The 25,229-nt window shown below is 38.3% G+C and overlaps 1 protein-coding gene across 1 annotated transcript in view; it reads right to left on the minus strand.

Annotated features, from left to right (window-relative positions):
- The window catches only part of ulk4 (unc-51 like kinase 4), a 75,751-nt gene extending 54,262 nt beyond the window's left edge, over positions 1-21,489 (minus strand). Inside the window, exons 1-18 of the mRNA XM_053327622.1 lie at positions 21,352-21,489; positions 20,930-21,029; positions 20,501-20,640; positions 20,247-20,409; positions 19,741-19,842; positions 19,374-19,457; positions 19,083-19,158; positions 18,363-18,512; positions 17,242-17,570; positions 16,117-16,186; positions 15,780-15,846; positions 15,267-15,359; positions 14,919-14,979; positions 14,564-14,775; positions 13,992-14,038; positions 13,360-13,438; positions 7,998-8,105; positions 2,541-2,624 (exon numbers count right to left, since the gene is read on the minus strand). Of these exons, the coding sequence (XP_053183597.1) occupies positions 2,541-2,624; positions 7,998-8,105; positions 13,360-13,438; positions 13,992-14,038; positions 14,564-14,775; positions 14,919-14,979; positions 15,267-15,359; positions 15,780-15,846; positions 16,117-16,186; positions 17,242-17,570; positions 18,363-18,512; positions 19,083-19,158; positions 19,374-19,457; positions 19,741-19,842; positions 20,247-20,409; positions 20,501-20,640; positions 20,930-21,029; positions 21,352-21,489 (2,103 nt within the window). The remainder of the gene's footprint in view (positions 1-2,540; positions 2,625-7,997; positions 8,106-13,359; positions 13,439-13,991; positions 14,039-14,563; positions 14,776-14,918; positions 14,980-15,266; positions 15,360-15,779; positions 15,847-16,116; positions 16,187-17,241; positions 17,571-18,362; positions 18,513-19,082; positions 19,159-19,373; positions 19,458-19,740; positions 19,843-20,246; positions 20,410-20,500; positions 20,641-20,929; positions 21,030-21,351) is intronic.
- Between the last annotated feature and the right edge of the window lie 3,740 nt (positions 21,490-25,229).

A 25,229-nucleotide genomic window follows, 5' to 3' on the forward strand; every position in this document is an offset into this window, starting at 1 on the left:
TTTTTATATACATAACAATGTGATAAATGTAAAAAATGTATCTTCTTTTTTATACTGTACTGAAAATCTGAAATGTTAGGATAGACAACAAGCAAATATCAAATTTAAGACTAGATTGATGCTAATCACGTTAAGAACTTGATTAATCATTTTTGGTGCACAGCTGTCACAACAGACTATCTTTGCGAGCTAAAACAAAAAGAAAACAACTTGTAGTCTTTGGCATAAATAATACATAAAGGATTATAAATTGTTCAGACATAGAAATATAAATAATTTGCATTTGTACATAAACAACATTGATTTCGTGGACTCAACGAGCAGAAGAACAGTGCCATTTTTCCATGTCAACCCATAGTGTGGTTGGAGGTGGGTGGTTAATGACTTAAAAAGTTTAAGAGACTTAAGCTCTACAATTGAACTATGTACTGTGAACCAAAGTTGGCATGGCTACGTTCAAGACTTGGTGCAGGATGTCTCGATGACAAGTTTTAAACAGGCACCGGAGTTCATCTAACTAAAAATCAAGGAATCTCTGTATATGTGTCCTTCACACAACTGGAGAACCATTCATCTGATCGACTTCACACTTGGCGGGTGTATTGCTGGGGACCCAAGGATGCACAGAGTTGAATTTGGTGCAATTTGGTGCTAAAAGATTGACAATATCTTCATCATCATGGATCATGCATAAAATGAGGCTATTAATGATGTATGATTCATGCATGAGGGTGATTCATCATATACCGCCATACATGCTGTTCTTGCCATCATCATCGAAGCATGACGGCACAATATCACAAACTTTACTCTACTGAGCTCCCATGAAAGCCAACCCGATATTATTAAACTCAACAAGGGAACAGTGAGCCGCTCACCTCCATGTCTGAGTGCAGCAGGGGCTGCTTAATGTATACACCATTGCATTAAAGCAGGGTGGGGCTTATTGAGTGGTACAAACGCACAGTTAAACTGCCCGAGAGAGAAGAAGCATAGGCTGAGTGTCTGAGTTTCTGTCTGAATGTATTCATTCATTATTGTTTTAATTGATACGTTAGTTAGTTGATAGATACATATGCAGTTCTTGAGAAAAAATAGTCAAAGGCCCCATTCCAACCAGATATATTTTGAACAGGCAGTGCACTAGTACAACTAACTACAGTAAGCTATGGTATAGTGTGACTACCTTGTTAACTCAGGACATTCCCATGGGACAAAGTTAGACTATTTAGACAGCTCTGTAATATAATAGCAAATGCAGTATACTAGTGCCTCTATGAGAAAAACAACCAGTGAGGGAAATGGAGAGAGAGAAGGGAGGGAGAGGAGGAGTGGGAGAGATTGAAAGAGAGGGAGGTAAGTTGGGTCTGAGGATGAGTGTCTGGTCCCTAAGGCTGTGTGTGTGTGTGTGTGTGTGTGTGTGTGTGTGTGTGTGTGTGTGTGTGTGTGTGTGTGTGTGTGTGTGTGTGTGTGTGTGTGTACTCTCACAGCTCAATAATGATAAATAAGTCAACCTCCTCTCCTCCCCTCAACCCCTCTCTCTGCTCCTGTCACACACACCCCTCTTCTGTTCATCTACCCCCCACTACACTCCCAGTGGTAATGAAGCAACAGTAGGTACTAGCTGACAACTGTGCAGACCAGGGTTTCATCTATATTCATTCTGCTATAGTGGGCCACCACAGTAAGACCTCTTCTACCTCCGAGAGACAAAACAACATCCATCCATCTCCTTCTCCTTCCATCAATCTCACCATCCACCAAATGTTTCGTCATTCAGCTCCAGCAGCCCACTATGTAACACCATGACATGCAACCCTATAATATCTTATAATGTGTAAGCACACAGTTATGGACCAACCAAAAGTAAATAAATACTATATTAAATAAATTACCGGTATATTTTATAGTATATATAGATACTGTATTTAAGGACATGGCTTTATCATTGGAGACATGTGTGATTTTGTTACACTATTAAATCAATCAAACTCATCTTGTCTCCTTTTCTTGTGGAAGACTAAAATATAAGGGGAAGCATAATTAAATAGAAAAGGAGATTAGACAGAGCAGAGAAAAATTAAGTAAAAAAGAAAACAAGAATGCTAGCCAAAAAAAAAAAAGCAAAGATCTACCTATATTACTGCCTGTGCCATCTACTGTATGCGTGTGTCTGGAGGGTCCTAATTGCTGCTGAGGTCAGGCTGCTGAGAAGTAACGGGTTGTGTTTGATGCAGGTAAGAGTGTGTGCGTGTGAGTGTGTGTGTGTGTGTGCGTGACTGCTATGCATGCCCTTGACTTGCAGCTGGCAAACAACGCTTTAGGCCCCCACAGCTGCCTCATCATTACTGTTCACAGGGATCCCCTGCCACACGCTCGCTCTCTCTCACACACTTTCTCACACACACACACACACACACACACACACACACACACACAAACACACACACACACACACACAGTGAGAGAGAGACTTAGTCACAGCTACACAGGCACAGACACAAAAACAGACACACGCAGACATACACAGAGACACTCACCCCTTCCCGCAGGCTCCTCATTAAGCCAGTGTAGGCGGCAGCGGGAACGAACCACAGTCCCTCTGGGGAGCCTCTCTTCTCCTCCTGATAGAGAGGCATAGAAAGACAGGGAGAAAGGGTGAGAGGAGAGAGGAGAGATGAGGAAGGGGTACGGATGGGGGCGGGGGCAGTGGAGGAGTAGAGTGGGAGTCAGAGAAAGGCAAAGAGATAATGTGGAGGAGATGCAAGTAGTGAGGAGTGAGGAAAAGGGCAAGAAAGGGCCAAGTCAGGGAGGGGAGAGGGGAGAGGGGAGCATAGGAGTCATGACATCTTGATTATTTAGATACCACGTCTTTAAATGAACATAACTCAATAACGATTATAATCCAGCTGAGCTATTTTTACCTCTTCGAAATATTGATTTTACAGAGAAATATAGTATGTTCACTTGCTCATGTATGTTTTCTTTGATTTTGCTTATTTGAATGAAATAAAATATGAAATAAAAACACATCATATTCTAATATCAACCTCTTTTACATTACAGGTTGTTGTCTCATCATAGCAGGAAAACACAGGTGTAAATAATACAGTAGCATTAATGATGGCTTCGTCCCATAAGGTGTACAGTAATGGTTTAACAGCCACTAATGAGCATTTTCACCAATAACTCCTGACTACAATCAATCAATCAATCTTTTAGTTAATAAAATGTCAGAAAATACTGAAACCTGCACATCAAAAATTTCATACTTAAAAATGAAATGGTTTAATACCCAAAAACATGCAATTTATCATCATATGAAACAGAGAAAAGCAGTACAATAACCACATTTGTAGAAACTGGAACCACAGAAAGCTTGGCATTAAGTATATGTACTATAAACTATACACACTATATAAACGTATTGTCACCATTTTGCTTCTATCATCATTGTTTGACATTCAACAAAATTAGGATTATTTTGACCAATATTTCTATCTTTCATGCAACAATGCACTGTTCCATTGCTACTGTGCTAGGCTCTAGGCTATACCTAACCTTGAGGAAAAAGACAGCACTGGAGGCTATAGCTAATCGTTGTCATTGACTGGTGTTGCAGAAGAAAAGGGGAGCCAAGCACATGTTTTTACCTGGGGACACTTAAAGGGCCTTTCCCCATTACTTGAACTGTTTTACCTGCCATTAAACAGGAAAAGCGGGTGCACTGAGTTCACATCCTGTGTTTAGGATTTTCATTAGCACTGGTTGTGATCAATTTATCAGCTCGTACAGCCGATGCAGATTTAAGAAATTAATTATTAGTATATATTACTGTATTCAGTGGAGGGTGTAGACATCAAATGGTGTAAATGATTCTTCAATCTGCTATTTTAGAAAACTTTTTTTTCACAATCTGACTTTTTTTATTTTAACCAATAAAAGTTAAAGTTTGTGTGGTGTTTGTTAAGGTTTTAAGTTATCTCAATCTAACCTTGAGAACAGAGGCAGAAATGCAGCTGATCATTGACACAGACCAGAAAACCCACCAGATAGCCAACCTGCTGGTCTACCAGGGGACTCTTAAAAGACTCAGCACAAATCAAATAACTACTGGGTTTTTAGTGCCATCAATAACTTGACTGGCCCTGCTGGAGAAACAGAAATTCTCAAGTCAAAACTGGAATAAAGGATAGGCTGGGCACAGAAGCCTACACAGCACTAAAAGTTGTGCCAATCATTGTCATTGACCGAAAAAACAAACAAGCAGCTGGAGAGTTACTAACCTCTAACTAATCACTACCATTTCTCTCTAATCTTAACAACAAAGCCAGTACCAAAGATAAACATGAACTGACTAAATAGAAACTGAACAAAACTGAAAATTAAGAAGGCATGAAAGGAAGACTGAATGGTTAAAAAGTAAAAGCTGCCAATGTGTTTGGTGAAAACAGTAATGGTTTTTGAGTTCAAGTAAAACAAGTATAATCAACCGACTCCTACATACAGCACCATTCAAAAGTTTGGACACACCTTCCCACTTGAATGAGAAAGTGTGTCCAACGTTTGACTGGTACTGTACATTCAAACCAACACTAAGGGAAAGTACAAAGATGAGAACAGAAAAAAGGTAAAACATCAAAAACACACAGGAACATAAAGAGACGGTAAAAGGAAAAAAGGTAGTGATGTACGTAGCTGACCTCAGATCCACAGGGAGTCTACTCCAGAGACTTTCAGACCATAAGTACACATCAGCTTCAACTCACTTTAGATCTGTGCAGCAGAGAGTCTGTAGATCTAAGGGGTCTTCTATAGACATACTTTGGCAGCATATCAACAGTCAGGGGCAAGTCCATAAAAATATTGATAAACAAGTACAATTATCTTTTACTATCAATGCTAAAACTAAGAGGAGGCACAGATAAAATGAGCTCTTAAGGAGATCAGTTAAAATTAAGGAAGCAGCTTTCTGTACAAATTATTATTGTACCAAAGACTTTTGGACAGACCTCGGAGCAAAACATTACAGTTGTTGAGTCTGTTATAAAAGCATGCAGTTGTTTCTCTTTATGAGGGAGAGAAAGGAAAGGCCAGCTTTCAGGTGTTCTTCAAATGAAAGAAAACACTTGTGTCCCTAATTTATATATGAGGTAATAATAACCTTCATTTTTTTGTCTGCCTTGCAACATACCATGGCAATGTAGTCAACTGTGTGAGCACTTAACTGCCCTGCAGTGACTAGGAAAACATTATGTGAGTATATCCATCTATAGATCAACTGATATATCAATAGATTGATAGATAGACATACATACGCTCTATGGTCCCTTTATCAGGTACACCAGTTCAACTGCTCATTAACACAAATATATAAACAGCCACTCACATGGTAGCAACTTGATGCATTTAGGCATGTAGACATGGTCAAGATGATCTGCTCAAGTTCAAACCAGGTGATCTAAGTGACTTTGAACATGGGTTGGTCGTTTGTTCCAGATTGAGGTTTGAGAATTTAAAAAACTGCTGATCTACTTGGATGTTCACACACAACCATCTCTAGGGTTTACAGAGAATAGTCCAAAAAAGAGAAAATATCCAGTGAGCTGGAGTATCAGAGTGAGTTCTCTCGGTGGAAACTCCTAGTTGATGGCAGAGGTCAGAGGAGAATGGATAGATTGGTTTGAGATGTCAGAAAGGCAACAATAACTCAAATTAACACTTCTTACAACCAAACTATTCAAAGGAGAATCTATGAAGACGCAAAACATGGAACTTTAAAGCAGATGGGCTACAGCAGCATAAGACCACACTGAGGCTACATTTAGCACAGGCTCTCAGAAGTTGGATAACAGAAGACTGGAAAAACTTTGCCTGGTCTGATTAGTCTCAATTTCTGCTGCAATATGCAGATGGTAGGGACAGAATTTGGCATAAACAACATGAAAGCATGGACCCATCCTGCCTTGTTAAATGGTTCAGGCTGCTGGTGGTGGTGTAATGGTGTGGGGGATATTTTCTTGCCACAATTTGGGCATCTTAGTACCAACAGAGCATGGCTTAAACACCACAGCCAGCCTGAGTATTTTTTAACCATGTCATCCCTTTATGACCACAATGTACCCATCTTGTAATGGGCTCACAAAATCACAATCCAATAGTGCACCTTTCAGATCTGCATGATGTCATTATGTCAATATGAACCAACATCTCTGAGAATTGTTTTAGCACCTTGTTAAATCTATGTCAGAAAGAAGATTATATATATACATACATATACATATATATATATATATATATATATATATATATATATATACATATATATATATATATATATATATATATATATATATATATATATATATATATATATATACATATATATATACATATATACATATATATATATACATATATATATACACACATACATACATACATACATATACATTTATGTGTGTGTGTGCTGGCAAATGTGATGTATGGCATGCAAGATTTTAAAACATGTCCAGCAAAACTTTAACGCTGCCAACAAGTTTTATTTTTACTATCTGTCAAAGATTTTCTCTCTAAATTTGTCCTTGAGTGGGCAGCTTTGGGTTGCTGTTCAACACCTAACAATGACCTCTGTGGGAGGTGCAGCAATCAGTTAATCACTGCATTACTACTTATTAAGAAAACAATGACACCTATGGAAACACACACACTCATCCAGGAGCTGAAAAGTCAATTTATTAACTGTTTCTAAAGGACAGCGATGAGATTCTCTATGGCTTGAAAAGTGTAATAAGCGTAATCAGGCGGGCTGATTGATTTTTGAAGGTTATCCATCAGTCTGTGTAAATAAAAATCTTACACTTAATCAACGTGCGTGGCTAGACTGAGGTTATCCAGAAATAAATTGGAATCACCTTTTCGAATGAAGTCAAATGGGGCCTCCTTCACTCTTTCTCTCGTAATTTTCAGGGTTGGGGTCAATTTGCTTTCAATTCAAGTTAGTTGGCAAGTAAATTTAAACTCATACTCATTACCTAATGACAGCACCCAGTTTCATTAATTTCACTAAAAGATTGGTCTTTTTTACTTAAGTAAAAAGAAAACGTCTTTTGATCTTTCTTATATCTAGCATTAGTATTATGCTCAATTTATGTTGACTCGTTAATTCAAAGGACAGCACTCATTCCACATTAATTACTTAAGAAAAAGTTAAGAGAAGATTTGGGGGAAAAAGAAACTTTTCTCTGAAAGACAATATTTACTATCCAAATTTTAAAAGCCATCTGTTGGGGGCATCCTGATAGCCCTCCATACTCATTATATGGACATTTTTTAGGTCTGGCTATACAAATGTGGACAGACACCTCTGCCACACATTTCCAACCACTTTTCACTCTCTCATAAAAATTCAAACCAATGTTATAACATGAAAGGAAAACAAAGACACAAATAAAAAAGAAAATGTTTAAACCATAACCTCAAAAACATGTTAAAGGAGAACTCCAGAGATTTTGCATTGCAATTCCGTAGTGTTGGAGAACTTGCGGGAAATATCATCACACCAATTTAACACCAATAGGCTAAGATATCCCACTTATGGTCTCTAATATGGTTCAAGATCCAAAAGTCACTCAATTTAACCCTTTCCATTATGGGACACATTAGCACCTTTTGTTGGACTCACGTCTTTAAAAACAATGTACCCCTACTCTGTATCACAGGGTTAAAAATATGTCTAAGCCAAAGCTGAGATAACTGGGAGTTTTGTCAGAGTTGAGCTACTTCTTGTTAGTTAAATGTAGTAATCGCAATAGGCTTAGTGGATTTCATTGTTGTTTTAACATCTGTTCCCCTGAATCTTTCTTTCTCATCCCAGCTTCAGCTGTCAGTCAGGTGGATGTTCACATGAGATAGTGCTCTAATATGTGTACCATGTAACTCAAGTTATCTCCATGCTATCTTGCTCATGAATTTGGCTTCTGTCATGCAGACTCTACCTGAGAAGCAATAAGGTAGAGGAACTCCCCAAGTGGTGGCAGCAGGAACTGCTTTACTTTGCTGTTCCTCAGGTTATCTCTCAACAGGTCTGTTAGTGTGGACACTGCCTAAAAAAGAAGAAAAAAGGACAGAGATAGTTATATTAACATTTGTATTTGATTGGTGCAAAAAAAACAACATATGTGATTACTGGATAGTTTCATTTAAATGTGCAAATAAACAACTTCTCAGATGCCCATTCTGATTTCTTGGTGATGCTCTGCCAGCCCTGTTACTTCAGTCATCCTTCCTCTTTGCTTGGTTCATGCCCTTTGCCTTCAGTCTGGTCTTGAGCAAGTGAACTGCATACTCAGTTGGACTGAAACCAAGTGAATGACTTGGTCAGTCAAAACATTACAATGAATCTTGAATAACTACTGATGATTAGAAACTGGTGAAGGATGTTCTGTCTACAGAAAATCTACTCTATTCTAGTTTGGTTGTATATGTACAAAAATGAGAGAAACTATGGAGAGGTAAGGGTAAAAGCAGAAAGAATAAAGAATGAGGAGGAATGGATAGAGCGAGAGAAAGAGAACTAATCAATATTGAGAAGGAACAGGAAGAGGGAACACAAAATACAGTAACAGAGGAAGGATGAAGGAAAGAAAAAATAAGAGAGGAGAAATAGGGCAACAGAGGATGGGAAAGAGGGAGACGAGGAGAGCAGGAAAGAAAGGTATGAGCTGGGTGGCAACTGAAAACTATCAAACTACACACACACACACACACACACACACACACACACACTGTGTACACACACATGCATGTATACACATACACATGGATTCAGAGCATTTACATATGTGTGTATATATATATATGTATATGCACAGACATAACTAGGTACACAAATTCATGCAATCATATGTACTTGTAAGAAATGCACACAACACTTAACAACACACGGAGTTAAGTATATGCAGAGAAAGCCTTGCTGGCTGGCTGCTTCCTGGATTAGCATTACTGCCAGCTTCCCCCCTCTGTGATCTGATGCAAGTTCTGCCTCACTCCTCTATCGGTCTCTCTCTTCTCCCCTTTCTTTTTCTATTTTTCTCCGTTTTGTCTCTCCTCTCTCTATTGTTTTTCTCTACACTTCTTTTCTCTTTGTGTTCTATTTTGTGTTGCCCAAAACACATGTATCATATAATTTCTCTCACTCTTTTCCTTTTTTTCCACACTCTCTTGCTTTCATTCTGTCACCTTGTGTCATGTCGGAGGGTGCAAAGTAGTAAAAATCTGTTTGTCATATTCTCACACCATATCTTCCCCTTTCCCAAGAGAGTTATTCTACCCTTTTATTTTTTTAGTACCATGGTGTAATCTCATGCTGTGCATGATATGGAATCAGTCTGCCATTGAAATGCTGAGTAGGTCTGGACACCATCGCCAGTATACTTTAAGACAAGAACAGAATCCCATATGTCTGGTTACTTACCTAGCAACCCTTTAGTTTACCAAAATCAAATTTAATTATATATAAAGTATAAGCTTACACCATGTTGTGAGTATTAACCAAGTACATTAATGGGACATGTGCAATGAAAAAAAATGTCTTGTTTTCAACTCCCTTCTGAGCTATACCCACTAATAACATGCTGTAAATGGCTGAGTGGGGAGTTGAGATTCTGGGGTGTGTTTGAAACTGGTCACGCAGCTGCTCTCAGGCAGAGGGTGCTGAAAGGCACTGCTGTGCAACAAGCCAGAGCGGAAAAGCAAACACAACACACACACACACACACACACAATTTTCCCCCAGAACACATCATTATCTCAGCATCAACATTCCCTTAGATCAAATGACACACATGAATGCACACACAGAAAACATAAACATATGCACTTACTTAACATGCATAAACAGCACTTATAGTAGTAGGGACAAAAAAACACTCCATAACACAACATATAGAAGATGTGCACATACGCACACAAATAAGGGCAAATACAAATAATGCACATAAGCAGTTACTGTGTCCACACTTGGGACGGCCAGATGTGTAAAGAAAGAGTATAGAGAACTGGTTGGTGGATTAGTGGTCCCATATAGAATGAACTGCACGTGACTTTACAGCTAACACTAGGCTTGTTTCTGCTGAGGTGAGAGAGGAGACTCATTAAGTAGTATATTAAGCAGTACTGTAGTCAGCTGAGGTACCCATCTTATCTTCAAAAGCCCAGCTTCTCACCAAATTTGATAAACTTCCTAAATTTGCATGCTAAATCTTTACTGAGATAACCCAAGATTGACCTTAATACTCCTTGAAAGTTTTACAAAATCCAATGGCTGACATACTGTGACATGGAAAAACAAGACAACAAATGCAGTGATTTAGGTAGACAAAGTAAATTCCATGTATGAACCAAACAACTAATTTTGAGAGATGTTCAACATACAGTAGATTAGTCCAGGCTCTGAAACATCTTCATCCATAGGGCAGGGTTAGGTAGGTAGGTAGGTAGGTAGGTAGGTAATCTGAAGGGATTTTTTTATTTTTAATCATCACTGTAATAATTAAAATCAAAGGAAATAATACTACTATATAACTCATTTGTTTTCAGATATTTAAACAAACTCTCTCTGGTTCAAAATCTCATATTTTCCTTGCAAGACGAATTCATAAATCCTTAGACTAGTGTCTTCTTGGAGCCATTGCCCTCTGAGTGGGTTCCAGCACTTTATGTGTGTTCCTAAATATTTATGTGTTTATGTGTGCAGCTTTATGTGTGTTCCTGTGAGCTTTTAGAATGTCTTAAGACTCCATATCCCCATGAAACACCCTGTATAGTGGAAGCTGTACCGGCTAAACCGCTGTAAAAGCCACAGAAAACTTTATAAGTGATGATAAGTGAAGGGGAAAATGATATCTTGTTGGGTTTGAAAGCACAGCTTTCCTAAGTCGAATAAGAAAAGCAGGAAGCTTGTGTTAGTAACATTAACCCAGACAATTTTATTCTCATTTAATTCTATTTGAGGAGAGACTGGAGAGAGAAAAGAGAAAGCAGCAGGACGGATAGAAAGGAGAGTTAGATAGAAAGAGAGAAATGCACAAACAGGCATGTCTGTGTGTATGCATGTGCACGTGTGTGTTTGGAGGGGTGATCTAAGCATATAGCAGTTACCATAGTAACTAAGCCCAGCCCTGTCACTCCAATCAGCAGGACTGCAGCAGGAGAACCCCTGCTGAGACAACACACACACACATATGAAAGTGTGTGCTGTTTTACTGGTCATCTGTTAACATCACTATAGCATAAGAACACACAGAAGCACAGAACAATTGCATGCACACACACAACTGATGGAGAAACAGAACATCACAAAAACTACATACACAGGAACCCTGCTGAGTGCACACAGAAACGTGTCTCAAAAATAGCCCATGCACACGTACACACACATACACGTACAGACACACAGAACCCCTGCTGTGTCTGTAGATGGACACACACATGGTCATAGCCACAGACACACACACACACACACACACACACACACACACACACACACACACACACACACACACACACACTCTCACACACACACACACACACACACACAGTCGTACAGCTTTGTCCTTTTCTTAACAATTTGTCATCCTATGGTAGCTGCAGTGAGGTAAAAAGGGTAGCGGAAAAAAATGTTCCGCCATTTGTCTTTAACAACAAGCGCACCGGAAAAAAAAAAACACTGCTATGCCACAGTCGGCCATTTTGTAATTCGCTGTGACGACTTAGCGGCAGTAAATTGTCAGCAGAAGTGGAAAAATAGAGAAGAAAAAGACAGACCAGGAGCGGATGTGGGATCAGAACTACTTTAACAGAAATTGAATTCATTCAGAAAACACGGATGTGATCGGTAAGACTAACAGACAAAGAAGAGTAGAGACAAGGTAGAAAACACAGAACAGAAAAAAAAGGTTAAAGTGTTTAGTTCTGTTCAGGATGAAAGGATCGAATAAGGGAAAGAGGCTCCAGATCTCACCTCCATACAAAACTGCTTTTATGTTGAATTAGTTCAGCACCCCTCTGTTTTGACATGTGTGGTGTGTGTGTGTGTGTTGAGTGGGGCACAGTAAGTATCTGTATTGTCCATGCATGTATCTATCTTTGTGTATTTGTGCATAGCACAAGTGTGTCCTACCACTATTCAGCACATTCTTTACTATAATTGTGGCTATTACAGTGATGTACTGTAGCTGAGTACCATATATTATAATTTGCATTATAACCACAACAATGAAAGTGATGTTGATACTATTTCTATCATATTGCAGAAAATTATGTATAATCATGTATAAAAGCAAACAATCTGTAAAAGATTTATAACTAGCTACATGCTTACCAGTAGCATTACAATTACTTACAGTTGTCATACTTGCATTATCAGTTAAAGTAGAACCCCCTAAATCATTTACTGTGCAATTTTTGGTAACAAACAGCATGTTGCGATAACAAATTTTACAAAACTTTGATATAAACAATTAAGAGACTGTATATGCAAGAAACAACTGAAAGCCAGTAAAACCTCTCTCTTTGCGTGCATGTGGTGAGTGATTGTGGGAGATGGAGAAAATGTATTTCTGAGGCTAATGAAATGAGTTGTAGTATTCTAGGTTTTTAATGCCACCTGCTGGTACACACTGGGGCTATAAAGTTTGTTCTTGAAAACAATTCCCATCCACATGTTGTTTTAGGACAGATGTTCCCCTTGTTGGACCTCAGTTTTATCTATTGGTGATGTTCCACTAAACAAAACAAACACAGACACAAACAGAAATGACACATCTATAAAAATGATTTAAAAAAACATAAATGTGCACAGCAACATGAAGCATGACTTACTGTAAGTAAAGGCAACTATATAAACTGTATGCAGTGATGTGCTCATTGTACTTATGTTTTATGTATGTTTCTATAGGTAAAATTAGTATGTCTTCAAACCTTCTGTAATATGCATATGGTTGGCTCTTGCTGGTATGTACTGCCACCCAACAGTGAAAACAGGTACTGCAGGCCTAAGGTCCTTACAATGTTTTGCAAAAGTTTGGGTCTTCATCTGTTTGATAGTTTGTAATTGAACATGTTGAACAAAAACAACAACAGATTTTGAATGTTTTCTGATTATGCTTTCTCTATAGTACCAGTGCTCCTCAAACCATGGAAGGCTGAATGAACAGTGATATACTATAACTACAGTCTGAATAAAATTTAACACTCTAGCTTGCGGAGGAGACAGTGTGGAACTGAAATTACAAAACAGCACTGTTAGGGTTAGGGTTACGGTTAGAGTTTCAGGGTGTGTCTGTGTGTGTTTTATACCTCAGAGACAGAGCTGTCCTCTCCGAGTTCAGTACAGTGCAGAGCCAGTAGACCCATCACTCGGACAGCCTTGCTTCGCCTGAAAATGTATTTTTTATTTAATAAAAAGTGTTGATTTTCTGTTTACATATTAACACAGAACTAATCAAAAAAGTATTCAGTCACCATAATTTACAAATGCAAATACTCCTAATGGTGAGGAACAACGTAGTGTATACGTAGGAAAAGAAGAATATGAATTTCAAGTGCATGTCTAAAGCCCTTGACCTCCAAATAAAAACACCCACTTATAGCTTACACTGGTCATGCTATGTGTCAGTAACCTTGAAATGCAGATGTTGAAGAAAAATAAAATAAAAATATAAGAGCAAGAAGGAAAGAGAGGATGACAGTGAGCAAGGGCACATTCCTATACTATAAGTGTAGATTCCTCCAAATGTTTGTCTTCCCCTGATGTGTGTTGCTTTAAAACAACCAAAATCCTATTCTGACTGCTACAATCACCTACAGTGACATCCACCAATGACTAATTTAGTTTCTATTGTTTCTTCATGTTCAACATCAACATTTCTGCAACTTCCTTGACACTTTGAAGTCATATGGGGAAAATTATATATACATAATTTACTTACACATCCCAGTTAGGAGCTTGCCGTAACTGCAGGGTCAACACTGAAAGCTGAATGAAGGAAGGGAGAGATTAGAGAGATAGATACAGAGAAGAGAGGTAAACAACATTAGAGATCTAATCTGTAAGAAATGAGGACATATGAAAGCATGGGTGTGAGTCCATATTTGAAATCAGCTTGTTCAATGTTTGTAGACCAGTCAATGGCATGGTTTAGATCTAGAGTCCATTTTGATGTGTTTTATTACAACAAAATTAAAAATATATATACCCATTATCAGGTATTTCATCAGATGACGGAAAAGTCCTTTTTATTACCCTCGAATAATTCTATGGGACCATGTCCTTGTCACTGCACTATTGATTCCTACCTGACTAATGACTAGCTGGGAGCAATTGCAAGAACCTCCTGCATGTTACATCTTCCACTTTCACCTGTCAGCAAATAATCTAAATTATCCCCAGGACATCTGATGTATTAGCAGTGACAAACAATTTGGAAAATGGAAAAGCAAAAATATCCTAACTTGCAACAATATTACAACAGGAATGATAAATAAATATAAGTTTTCCTACCAGTGCTGAGTTAATTAGCCTGTTAGCAATGTCTTTACGTCCAACAACACAGCAGAGGTAGCACAGCAGGTTGAGTCTGGAGCGAGTAGCTGTGGAGGGAGCAATGGAGGATGAAGGAAGAGGAGCAGATGTGTTCTGTTCTTCAAGAGATGAACAGAGCTGCTGAAGGAAGACTCTCCACTCTTCATCACTCAAGGACTGCAGTTTCTCAGCTGAAGAAGAGGAGAGGAGAGGAAGTCAGTCTCAAGATAGACTGAAACCAGTGGCCATACACTGAGGTCCTCTGTTCTTTGTGTAAACACCAACAAAAAGTCCACACTTGATGCTAACTTGAAAAACAAATGAACCACAGTACCTGAATATGCTGGTACACAAAGGGTTTTAGGATCAAATCTCACAGGAGGACTCTTAAGAATCTGGTAAATACAAAGAGAAGATTGCACTGTAAACCTTTGTATGAGCTGAGCTTCATATCGCAATTATCATACCGCTGTTTTATCTTTCCCTGCTACTGTAGTAATGTATGGTTGAATTGAAAATAATGGAAATTACACAATTTTAACTGTATGAGGAGGATATATTAAACATTTTATAGACGCAAACAAGTGAATACTGAAAAGGAAGGCAAAGCTCCCCAAGGATAGCTATGAAAACACCTGGACATCTGACTTAACATGTGTCCAATAATATTGCATGTCTGTACCTTGGGGTTGTCCATGACTGGAGAGACAGTCAGGTCAAAGTCAGTGTGGAGCAGAGCTTTCACACAGGATGTGATGTCAGTACCAATACTGGCCTAGGAGTAGGGGAAAGAAAAGAAAAGGGAGGAGAGCAGTTGAGTCCACTAGGCAAGCACAAGCAAATCATTGCTTTCAGAGGGGTGAAAAAGTATTTGCACACCAGCAGATGGAGGGAGAGAATAACTGAGGTAGCTGACACTGACATTTATTTATAGTAGTTGTTGTACAGAACAATCAGTTCTATCAGCAACTCTCATAAAAGACGACACCATCCACTGTTCTGTGGTTAACTGGAACATTTCCTGTTCCTGCTTGACCAAGGAAAAGACAGCAGTGCAGTGATTGGATCAATGTCCACTGATTAGGTACAAGCTGCCAGTTTGTCAGTTACCCATTTTATCATACTTGAAATGGCATGAATATCCCCTTTCTGCTGTTTACATGGTGATGCAAATGATAGGTATGGGGGGAGTTACCTGAGGAGCAGGGGTGTGATTTGAAAACTCTGAAGCACTGCAGCTCCTTCTTGAAGTGGCACAGGAGCTAGAAGATCAAAAGGAACAGAATAATAAACTTATAGCTGTTTGTGGCTTACTGACTGGATATATATATAGCTACATACATATATTTACATAGTTTAAATGGTAAAGGTTGAGAGGTTGAGGTTAGAGGTCTGATTCCCACTGGGGCAACTTTTACTTAAACTACACGTGTACATGTAGTAAACACTTTGTGTAGAGTGTTTTTTATACATGAGTGTCCAAGAAAACACTATTTTGGCCAGAGTATCAACACACAGCCTGAAGTTAATACCTGAGCAGAAAAATTGCTTCAGTGTTGTCCTCATCCACGCCACTCTTTGGCCTGAGCTCTGATACATTATCTGGAGGAAAGAAGTACACATGATACTAAATAAGATTTTCTGTTGTTCATTATGACACAAATGTCTGTGACACATACATAATAAAAGCCACACAGGTGGGATGACATCTGCACAATAGGAACTACGGCAAACAATGAAAAATCCAAATGTTTGCAGCTGAGGGGTAACTGATATGATAGACCCACGCTTATCCAGAAAACCACAGATTACTACAGCCAAGTTCATTCAACCGATATGGTAAAACAAGTAAATAATAAAAAGCTGGTAAAAATGTCCCCTTTCTTTATTTAGGAAAAGTTTGCTAATCGTGCCTCGTGTGCCTGTCCTTCAAACAATATCAAGTTAAACATTCTCAGTCCTGCTGCTGAGAAAAAGCCTTGCTCATGGGTATAATAAATACAGTTAACACAGTATAACACAGCATATACTCGTGAATAATAGTGGAACACTGGAATGCCCTTGTTTTCAAGAAGAAGCTCAGTAAATCTTAGATACCATCAATAGCCAAGCAAATGCACTCAAACCATTGACTGGCAATGTTTTCTGTGTATGTTATCATTACTTGAATGAGTGTATTGTATATTGTTTTGATTAATGTGCTGTATCATTTTTGCCATGTCAGATCCACCATCTTGAACCCTCCCCTGCACAACCCCATCCGCAGAGGGACCACAATGGACAGACGCATTTATCTAAGGACTTATACCTGAGGTTTTCGGGTCATATGTCCTCTGCGTCAGCTACCCTTACTGTGACTCATTTTGGAGGCTGAGTGGTGCATGTATCTTCTCCACAATATCATACTGTAAGCAGGTATTAATTAACAGAGGTTTAACTAAAAAAATCCAATCAACAACCTTTCATTTTAACGCCTGCAAACAAATGTGTATGTGCATATTCATATACTCATACACACACACATACACACACACACACACACACACACAAACCAGTTTAACCAGCCTGCTATGGCTATGTGTGAACCTCTCATGTCATGTCTAACTTTAAAAACACTCATAAACATAATCAAACACAGACATCAGGAAACGTGTTACCTAGTTTGAGTGACTTATTGGGCTGCAGCATGTGGCACGCCTGCTGTGCCCCAGTTAGCTTGAGGTCATCTTCTGTATTTGCCTCTCCCTCTCCTCTTCTCTCCTTTCCCAGCTCCCTATCTGAGCCTTGGCTGTTCCTAAATGCTCCATGGGATGTGAGTCTGTCTACTTGTTGGTTATTGATTCTGCTGTCTGGTCGGTCAGATGTTGTCTGTGATGAAGTACATTTCTTCGAAACCTTATGGGCTGGCTGGGTGTTGGCCAATTTGTTGTGGGGGAGTTTGTCACCTTGTCTTTCTGAAGGAAGAGGGTTCATGATCCCTGTTTGTCTGTAGATGTTAAAACAAAACACAAATTAAATGCAGAAAAAAATGCAGCATATGCACCGTTTTGAATCAAATCCATGGTAATTCTGCAGGCTGTTTATTGTGCTATTGAATTGAATACATAATAAAAAATGATTGAATAATGTGGATTAAAAGAGTCTAGACTGGGTTTGGACAGCACTTTGGCCCTGTTTACACCCTGCATTAACAAAAGTCTCGGGTGAGTGTAAACGGCCACCAAGACGCATTGTGATTCGAGAACTCAAAACAGTTGTTGAGGTGTCCTGAGATAAAATTGACCTTTTGTAGTGTAAATGCTAACGCGTCTAATGTGTCCCCAGCAAGGATGTAATGGGAAAACATGTCATCATTGCAGGACGTGGCAGTTGGAGAGCAGCACAAATGTATGCGGATGTGTGATCTGAACAGTGGAATAGCTGTAACATTTTGAAACATTTTATTAACTCTTGACTAACAAATCTGGCAATACTCAGATATGATAACTCTGCACAGGGTAATTTGACCCTCTAGCAGAAGTCATATAGGTAGAAAGAAAATCTGAGCACAAGTGGTCATCTTGAGAAGCATAATAGAAATAGGTGTGAAAGGTAATGGCTGTCCACTTGTGATCAGATCACCCAAGACGCATGTTAATGTCAGGTGTGAACAGGGCCTTTGTCTGTATGTCTGCTGTTAATCTGTGTATTACTACTCTTTCAAAGAGCAAATCCAAATGCAGTGAAGTGGCTGCAACATGTCTATAGAATATAAGCATGAGAAATTATATCAACACACCTTGAGCTAACTGAAACAACTTCCTCTCTGCCATTTGTTTCCTCTGTTCTCACTTCTTCATCATCATTTTCATCTTCTTCCTCCAAGTTCTTGTCCTCCTTTAGAGCTTGTGTCCAGAAAGGGTGGTCCAGTAACTCTGGCCAGTCCATCCTAAAGAAACATTAGGAAACAGTAATGGCACTAATCTCAGCATGCAATAAAATATAACAGTTCCATGAAAACCACCTGAGAATCCCGTCAGAGAACCCTTAAGTTTCAAAGTTTCCACATACATCAGAAACTGTAAAACGTCACTTGGTCCGTTGTAAGTTTCATCTTGAAACATCTGTGCCTGTACTTCTGTACTTTTCCCTCAGTGTCACACACTGGAACCAAGATACATACCATCATGACAATAAAACTGCCAACTCCATGGTGAACATGTATCAGATGGAAAATGTAATGAATTAATTGGTTCTTTATATGACAGAGTGGGTATGTTCTTGTGAATCAGGCAAAGCATTATAAAAATCTTAAATAAAAATTAAATGAATCATGTATCAGAGACTGTTTTGTATTATTATCAATGCACCTAAACTGTAAAAAAAAAATCTAACTATAAGGTATCTGAAGATTCTCCACCCTTCTAAATTTGATGTTGATAGTATCAACAGCAGTAGTGGAATAGTGAGTGTAAATGTTGTGGACCTGTGCCTGTGTTGCCACAGTAGGGGGGCTGACCTGTTATTGGGTTTTTTGTTGAGTAAGCCTTTCAGAAGATTTTGGAAATCCTCACTGGGAGGACAGGTTTGAAACACTGCAACAAACAACAAAGTAGATCTCAACTAAACTCATAAAATAACTTTAAAAACAATACCAAATTATATAAACATCCCCTCAAGAAGAAAACAATAAGCTATTGTACAAATAAAATTCCAAAATGAAGCCAAATATGAAACACAAGTTAAATCTATTATGGCCAAACTAACAACAAAAACATTGTGAACTGTGCATCCGTGTGTGTGGATGTACCGGTCTGTGTGGGCAGTGGTGGTTCCTGATGTAAAATCATCTCACTGAGTTCAGTGTAGCTATCAGAGTAGAATGGAGGTTTACCTGGAGAACAAAAACACTTTAGGTTGAGTTTCATATCACAATACCGTGTAGTATAATATAGTAAATAAAGTTTCAGTCAATGTTAAGGTTATATACATTTAGTTAAAAAACATTTGTTTATCATTTCTACTACTACTAATACTACAATGGTAACTACTAGGAGCCTACATAGTAATAAAGATAAATGAGGAATAGGGGGGAAAAAAATCACTATTAAATGAATTCATACTTTGTCTCATTCAGTGAGTGCATGTATCTGTGTGTGTTTGCATGAGTACTGTACCAGTGTACATGTAGTAGAGTATACAACCCAGAGCCCAGAGATCAGAACTCATATTGGTTTCTGATCCCTGCAAAACCTCTGGAGCACTGTAAGTTGGTGAGCCTGAAAATACACATACACATAGTTAGCAGAAAAGACAAAAACAGTACCACAAACAAAATATGTTTCATTAGGAAACTGCCAAATTGTACATTTTTTTTTAGTTTAGTAAACATGGCATTACTTGGTATAATGTGAGGACTAATCAAATCATGGCTATGTTGTTAGCATTGTAAAATTACTGGTGGCAAGTGGATTTATTTAGATTATTAAAGTTCCCATACACTTCTTCCTCAGGGTATAATATGTTTTCAACTCCTCCTCCAGCATAAATAGCAGGTGTCCCGAATCAACAAAATTCTCTTCAATTTGCAAATTTTGGACATTCTCCCGGCTAATCAACCTGTTAGCTTCCCTTTCAAGCAACAATGCATAAAAAACAATAGATTAAAATTCAGTCATCTGACCTTGTAATCTTTTCCTCATGTGGTCAAAATGTTCCTTGTTGTCTCCTTCCCCTGCCTCTTTAGATGTAGTGAGCAAGGTAAAGAAATCCTCCAGTGTCTCTCCCTCTACTTTGGACCGACCGAAGTTACCAAACTTCAAAATGCCACTACCATCCAGTAGGATCTATGGGACACATACACACTGTATTCATATGGTAAAAATAATATTGATATTATACTGTTGGTCCAACATACACATGAACACAGGTGCAAACCTTAGCAGGGGTCAAGTCCGAGAAAATGATTCCTAATTCATGGATATGTTTCAGTCCTTTGACTAAATCCCATCCAAACCTCCTCACCACATCTTCTGACAGACATCCATCCTGACCAATCACAGACTCCAGAGAACCACCTAACACAGAGACAGATGAAATATATATAGAGCAAGACTTTTTAGATCTGAATCAAAGTACAGGACCATTTCATTGCACAGATGCCGGTTTAGAAAGTAGTTATCTGTGATTAATCCCATAAATGAAAATAAGATGTTATTTTGTGGAACCAAAGAGTGCCAATAAGTTTTAGGTTACCATGAGATGTATTTGTCATTTCCCATCTACTTATGGCTGAAAAAAGGAAGTAAGTGATGACATCTAATAGTACATGGCTGCTAAACAGAAGTATGAGTCACACATACTGACCTGTACAGAGCTCCACTACCAACCAGAGGTGGTTACTGGTCTCATACCACTCACAGAAGGATACAATGTTTGGATGATCCAGATCATGGCAGAGACGGACCTAACAGGGAAACAAGTGTGCTCTTTATTGCAAGGCTCAAAAGCTAAATCTAAAAAATTAAAATTAAAACATGCAATTAATATGTAGTATCCTTGTGATATTGAGGTCATCTGGCAAACAATTGTGCACTGAGATTTCTGAAAATCTTTGTGAAATTCTTTCTGCTGATGGTAACACATGTAGGTAAGACAATATTAGTCACTATGCAGGTCCATACACTTTAAACCACTCTTATATTGAAAGGAACTTTCAGGCCTCTATGAAAATAAAGATCTAACTGATTTGCTAATCATTTTTAATTTAGTGTAAAGCATAATCGTACATGGTTAGTGATCTCAGGCCTTTTGGCTTTGTCAGCGCAGATGATGGCTACATAATTGAGATTGCCCTTCCTTCTTCCTTTATAGACAACTGAACTGCTGCCTGCTCCCAGCTCCTCATACAGGATGAAGTTCTCCATCTAATGTGGAAAAGAACAAGAAGGCAAGATATTATAATCTTTAGGCATTGTAAGACAATTAAAAGAAAAGATGATTACATTTTTACATTACATTACATGATAATAAGGGGCAGAAAAATGTCATAAATAAAAACAAATATACAGAATGTTATGACCATTGTAATGATATTCACTTGGGGCAGATGGCACACTATATTTTGAAACGGACAGTTACTAATTATAGACAATACAACAATCATTAACTGAAACCTATTTGAGTTTGTTGTTTGACCTTATCTTGATTGGTTTACATTATAAAGTATAACAAAGCTGTACAATAAATAATGTTGCCATCATTTTGTTTCTTTGGCAACACAATACACTCTGCATTGTGTTTTACATTTAAGATACTCGTATACGTACATTTACAATAGTTACCTGTTACGTTTAAAAAAAAGACTACAAGCTGATTTAAACTCAATATCTGTGAATTACTGTTTAACTCTGACGACCTGATTGGAGAGAAAAAACAGCTAAAGTAAAGCTCTAACTTTTAGTCAGCTAAACACACCTCTAAAATGTAACATGATTATATAAAAGTTGCACATATTAAAATAATAAATTAACTCCTAGGTACTGAATAAAACATTATTAGTGAAAAGGTGACTGTTTACAGGTAACGGTTGGTTTATTTAACACAGGTCTGCTGCTATAAACGTCAATTCAAAAGTTCGCTTTTAACATAACAGAAGTTCACTGCAACAGCTCAAAAGTTACTCAATTATATGAAAACGCGACTATAGACACGACTATAAATAAGTAACTATTGGTGGCGTATTTGCAATTTCTTACACTTATTACTGTCAACCTACCTGACAACTTATCTGTTCAACAACCCGCTGTTTGTTACCGGAAGTGTGACGGGCCGCTCAATTCCAACTGCACGAGGGAATTCAAAAACTTTCATGATGAAATTAAGCCCGCGCTAATTTGTCGGCAAAAATAGTACATATGTTCACACCAGTGTATTTTAACCCGTTTTAAAAATGTTACAATAACACACATGATTCGAGCCCAACATATTTTTTTTAATTGTAGAGGGGGTTTTGAGGGGTTTGTCCGGGCCACCTCCAAATGGTTCGTTCCTTCGTTGCTAGGATACAGGAGTGAACACAACAGACAGCGCTCTGCGGCGTGTACTGAACGTACTGAAACAATCACAATCAAAGTGTGTGAATGTATGTTGTTTGGCTTGTGACTGTTGCTTATGTGGCAGGTTAATGCATCATTTTTCACACATTGATCAAAAAATCTCATTTTATTTACATTTTAGAGGCTCTTGGACTTTATTTCTCCTTCAAAATGTAGTTTTATATTCATACCAGTTAGGCCTACTATTAAGGTCTACTATTAGCCTATTTCCACCCTTTTGCACTGCAACCAATTCAACTGACAACAGCACATCACCAAACACGTTACTGCACCTTTTTTCTACAGTACTCTGAAGTGCTGCTAAACTGATGCGCGAGAGAGAGAGAGAGAGAGAGAGAGAGAGAGAGAGAGAGAGAGAGATAGGGGGAGATAGAGAGATGATGTCATTCATTGAATGTGACCCGCAGGACACAAGGTACTCGTGACGTCACCCATGAATAGCTTTTATGCAGCCGTGAGAAATATTGTAGTGTTGACGTCGGATTTTTTTTTCATTTCATAATAACAGGCGAACAGCCACTTTTAACGTGTTTTTGACCTTTTTGTGACCAAAGCAGTTCATAATTGGCACAGACTTAGGTGTATCATCATTTTTCCTGTGAGCACTAGGTGGCCATTATTCAACAAGAAGTAGGCTAATCTAATTCAAATCGGCACACAGTCATATAAAATTACGAAAAATGCATAACTAATCAAGTTTAAAGCAAAAAACAAATAAAGTGAAGTTCAGGTTTAAGAACACAATAAAAGTGCATACAGATAAAGAGATGAATAACAGAATCGAGGAAATCCTCAGCGTTTTACACTGTATATTGATGAGCTCCACAGCATGTAAAGACTCGACGATGTTGAGAGTGAAGTTTCCTGTTAACGCGTTTCTTTCTACAAAATAAAAGCAAACATTACGTTCTGTTTAAATGTTTTCCACATTTACTGCTTACAACATCAGCGAGGGAAACAGGTCTGTTGGAATGACCCTTAAAACATTTTGCGACATCATGATATTATGATATCCAAAATCTAAGGCAATAGCTAATCTCATATCACAATATCATTATAATATTGATATAGGTCTATGTATCAAGGTACATGTGTTTTTTTGGGTTTTTTTAACAAATGACATGAAAATTAATATATTTCCTTCAGGAGTTGTCCTGTAAAGCATATCCACAGTCGTCCTGTTGTCATTTAGTGTCTTTTGCTTTGTGGTTTGTGTGGTGGTTTGCAATATAACATTGACACTGGCTGACACAGATGATGTCAGGATTTCAAGTGGAAACTGAAAAATGTTAGTGTAGTATGTTTTTCAGTTTGAAATCATACTTTTTAAGTATCAATATTTCCTTAATGCTAAACGTACATAGGTCAGTCAATTACTAGAACTGAAAAATTGAAATTTTACCAAAATCACAATATGACCTACTGCAATTTTCAATTCAAAGAAGGCACAATATTTGTTAAAGTTAATAAAATGTTGTGCTGCTTTGATGTCCTGACCTGCACATCATACTCTACAGACTTAAAGATGCAGTATGTAGAATTTAGTGGCAGCTAGTGGAACGGCATAATATTTATAAGTATGTTTTAGTTTTCCGGCCAATTTCATACATTGTGTATATGATACTGGGGTTATTATGTAAGACGAATAGGTTTTCTGTTCTTTATGTTTCCATGGTGTGCAAGTAAAAAAGGTTTTGGCTGAAATTTCAGAATAAACTGACGTCAGATCATTTGACTTAAAATGTAAAAGAAAGCTGTTTATTGTGAAATTATCCAGAGCGGAAATACGGACATCTTTTATCTGCATTGACTCCACACCGCAGCTTTTGTTGAGCCGCCCTGTAAAAGAAGCCAAAAGAGGTTCCTGAAGTTTTTGTGAGCAGTCACAGGGCTGCCTTTGGGTTACATTTTAATTTCCATAGTCTCCTGTACACTCTGCGTGCTTTTTCCCCGTTACTACTCTTCCTAAGCCCGGTCTGCTCATCAAACTAGTTGTAAGGCTACACCGGCAGATAGCTAACGTTACCAGTGAAAAGAGTCGCTCGAAGTGGACTGCTGAGTACTACCAAGCTCATTTTAGTCGCCCAAAAAGAGAAAAAAACCGGCATAATCTGTCTCTTGGAGGAGGTCTGCGCTGTTTTCAAAAGCGGTAAGTAATCTTTTGTGAGTTTGTAAAAGCTCTGAGATTTAAAGTTTGACGATGATAAGCTTGATACAGGAGCAGGTGCAGAGTGCCACACGGGTTGGTTACTCTTTAACGGGAAAGGGTTGCTAATGATAAGAGCAGGTTTAGCTTAAACTTTCACACACTGTACATAACTTTGCTTCACATGTCATTTCTCAACTATTTCCAACAGCTTTCTACTATCACTGACTCACACAGGAAAGCCCTCAGAGTTAGTTACAGCGGCTTGTGGGCACCTTTTTAATAAGATTTATCTCAGGTTTTAAGTAGTCTTTAATCCAATCACAGTAAAACGTGCCCTCACTCTTTTAAATTGGCCTGAGGATATCCTGTGATCAATCCCCTCAGCCCCCATAAGCAGACG

Source organism: Scomber japonicus, chromosome 10 (assembly GCF_027409825.1).
Source record: "Scomber japonicus isolate fScoJap1 chromosome 10, fScoJap1.pri, whole genome shotgun sequence".
Taxonomy (NCBI): Eukaryota; Metazoa; Chordata; class Actinopteri; order Scombriformes; family Scombridae; genus Scomber; species Scomber japonicus.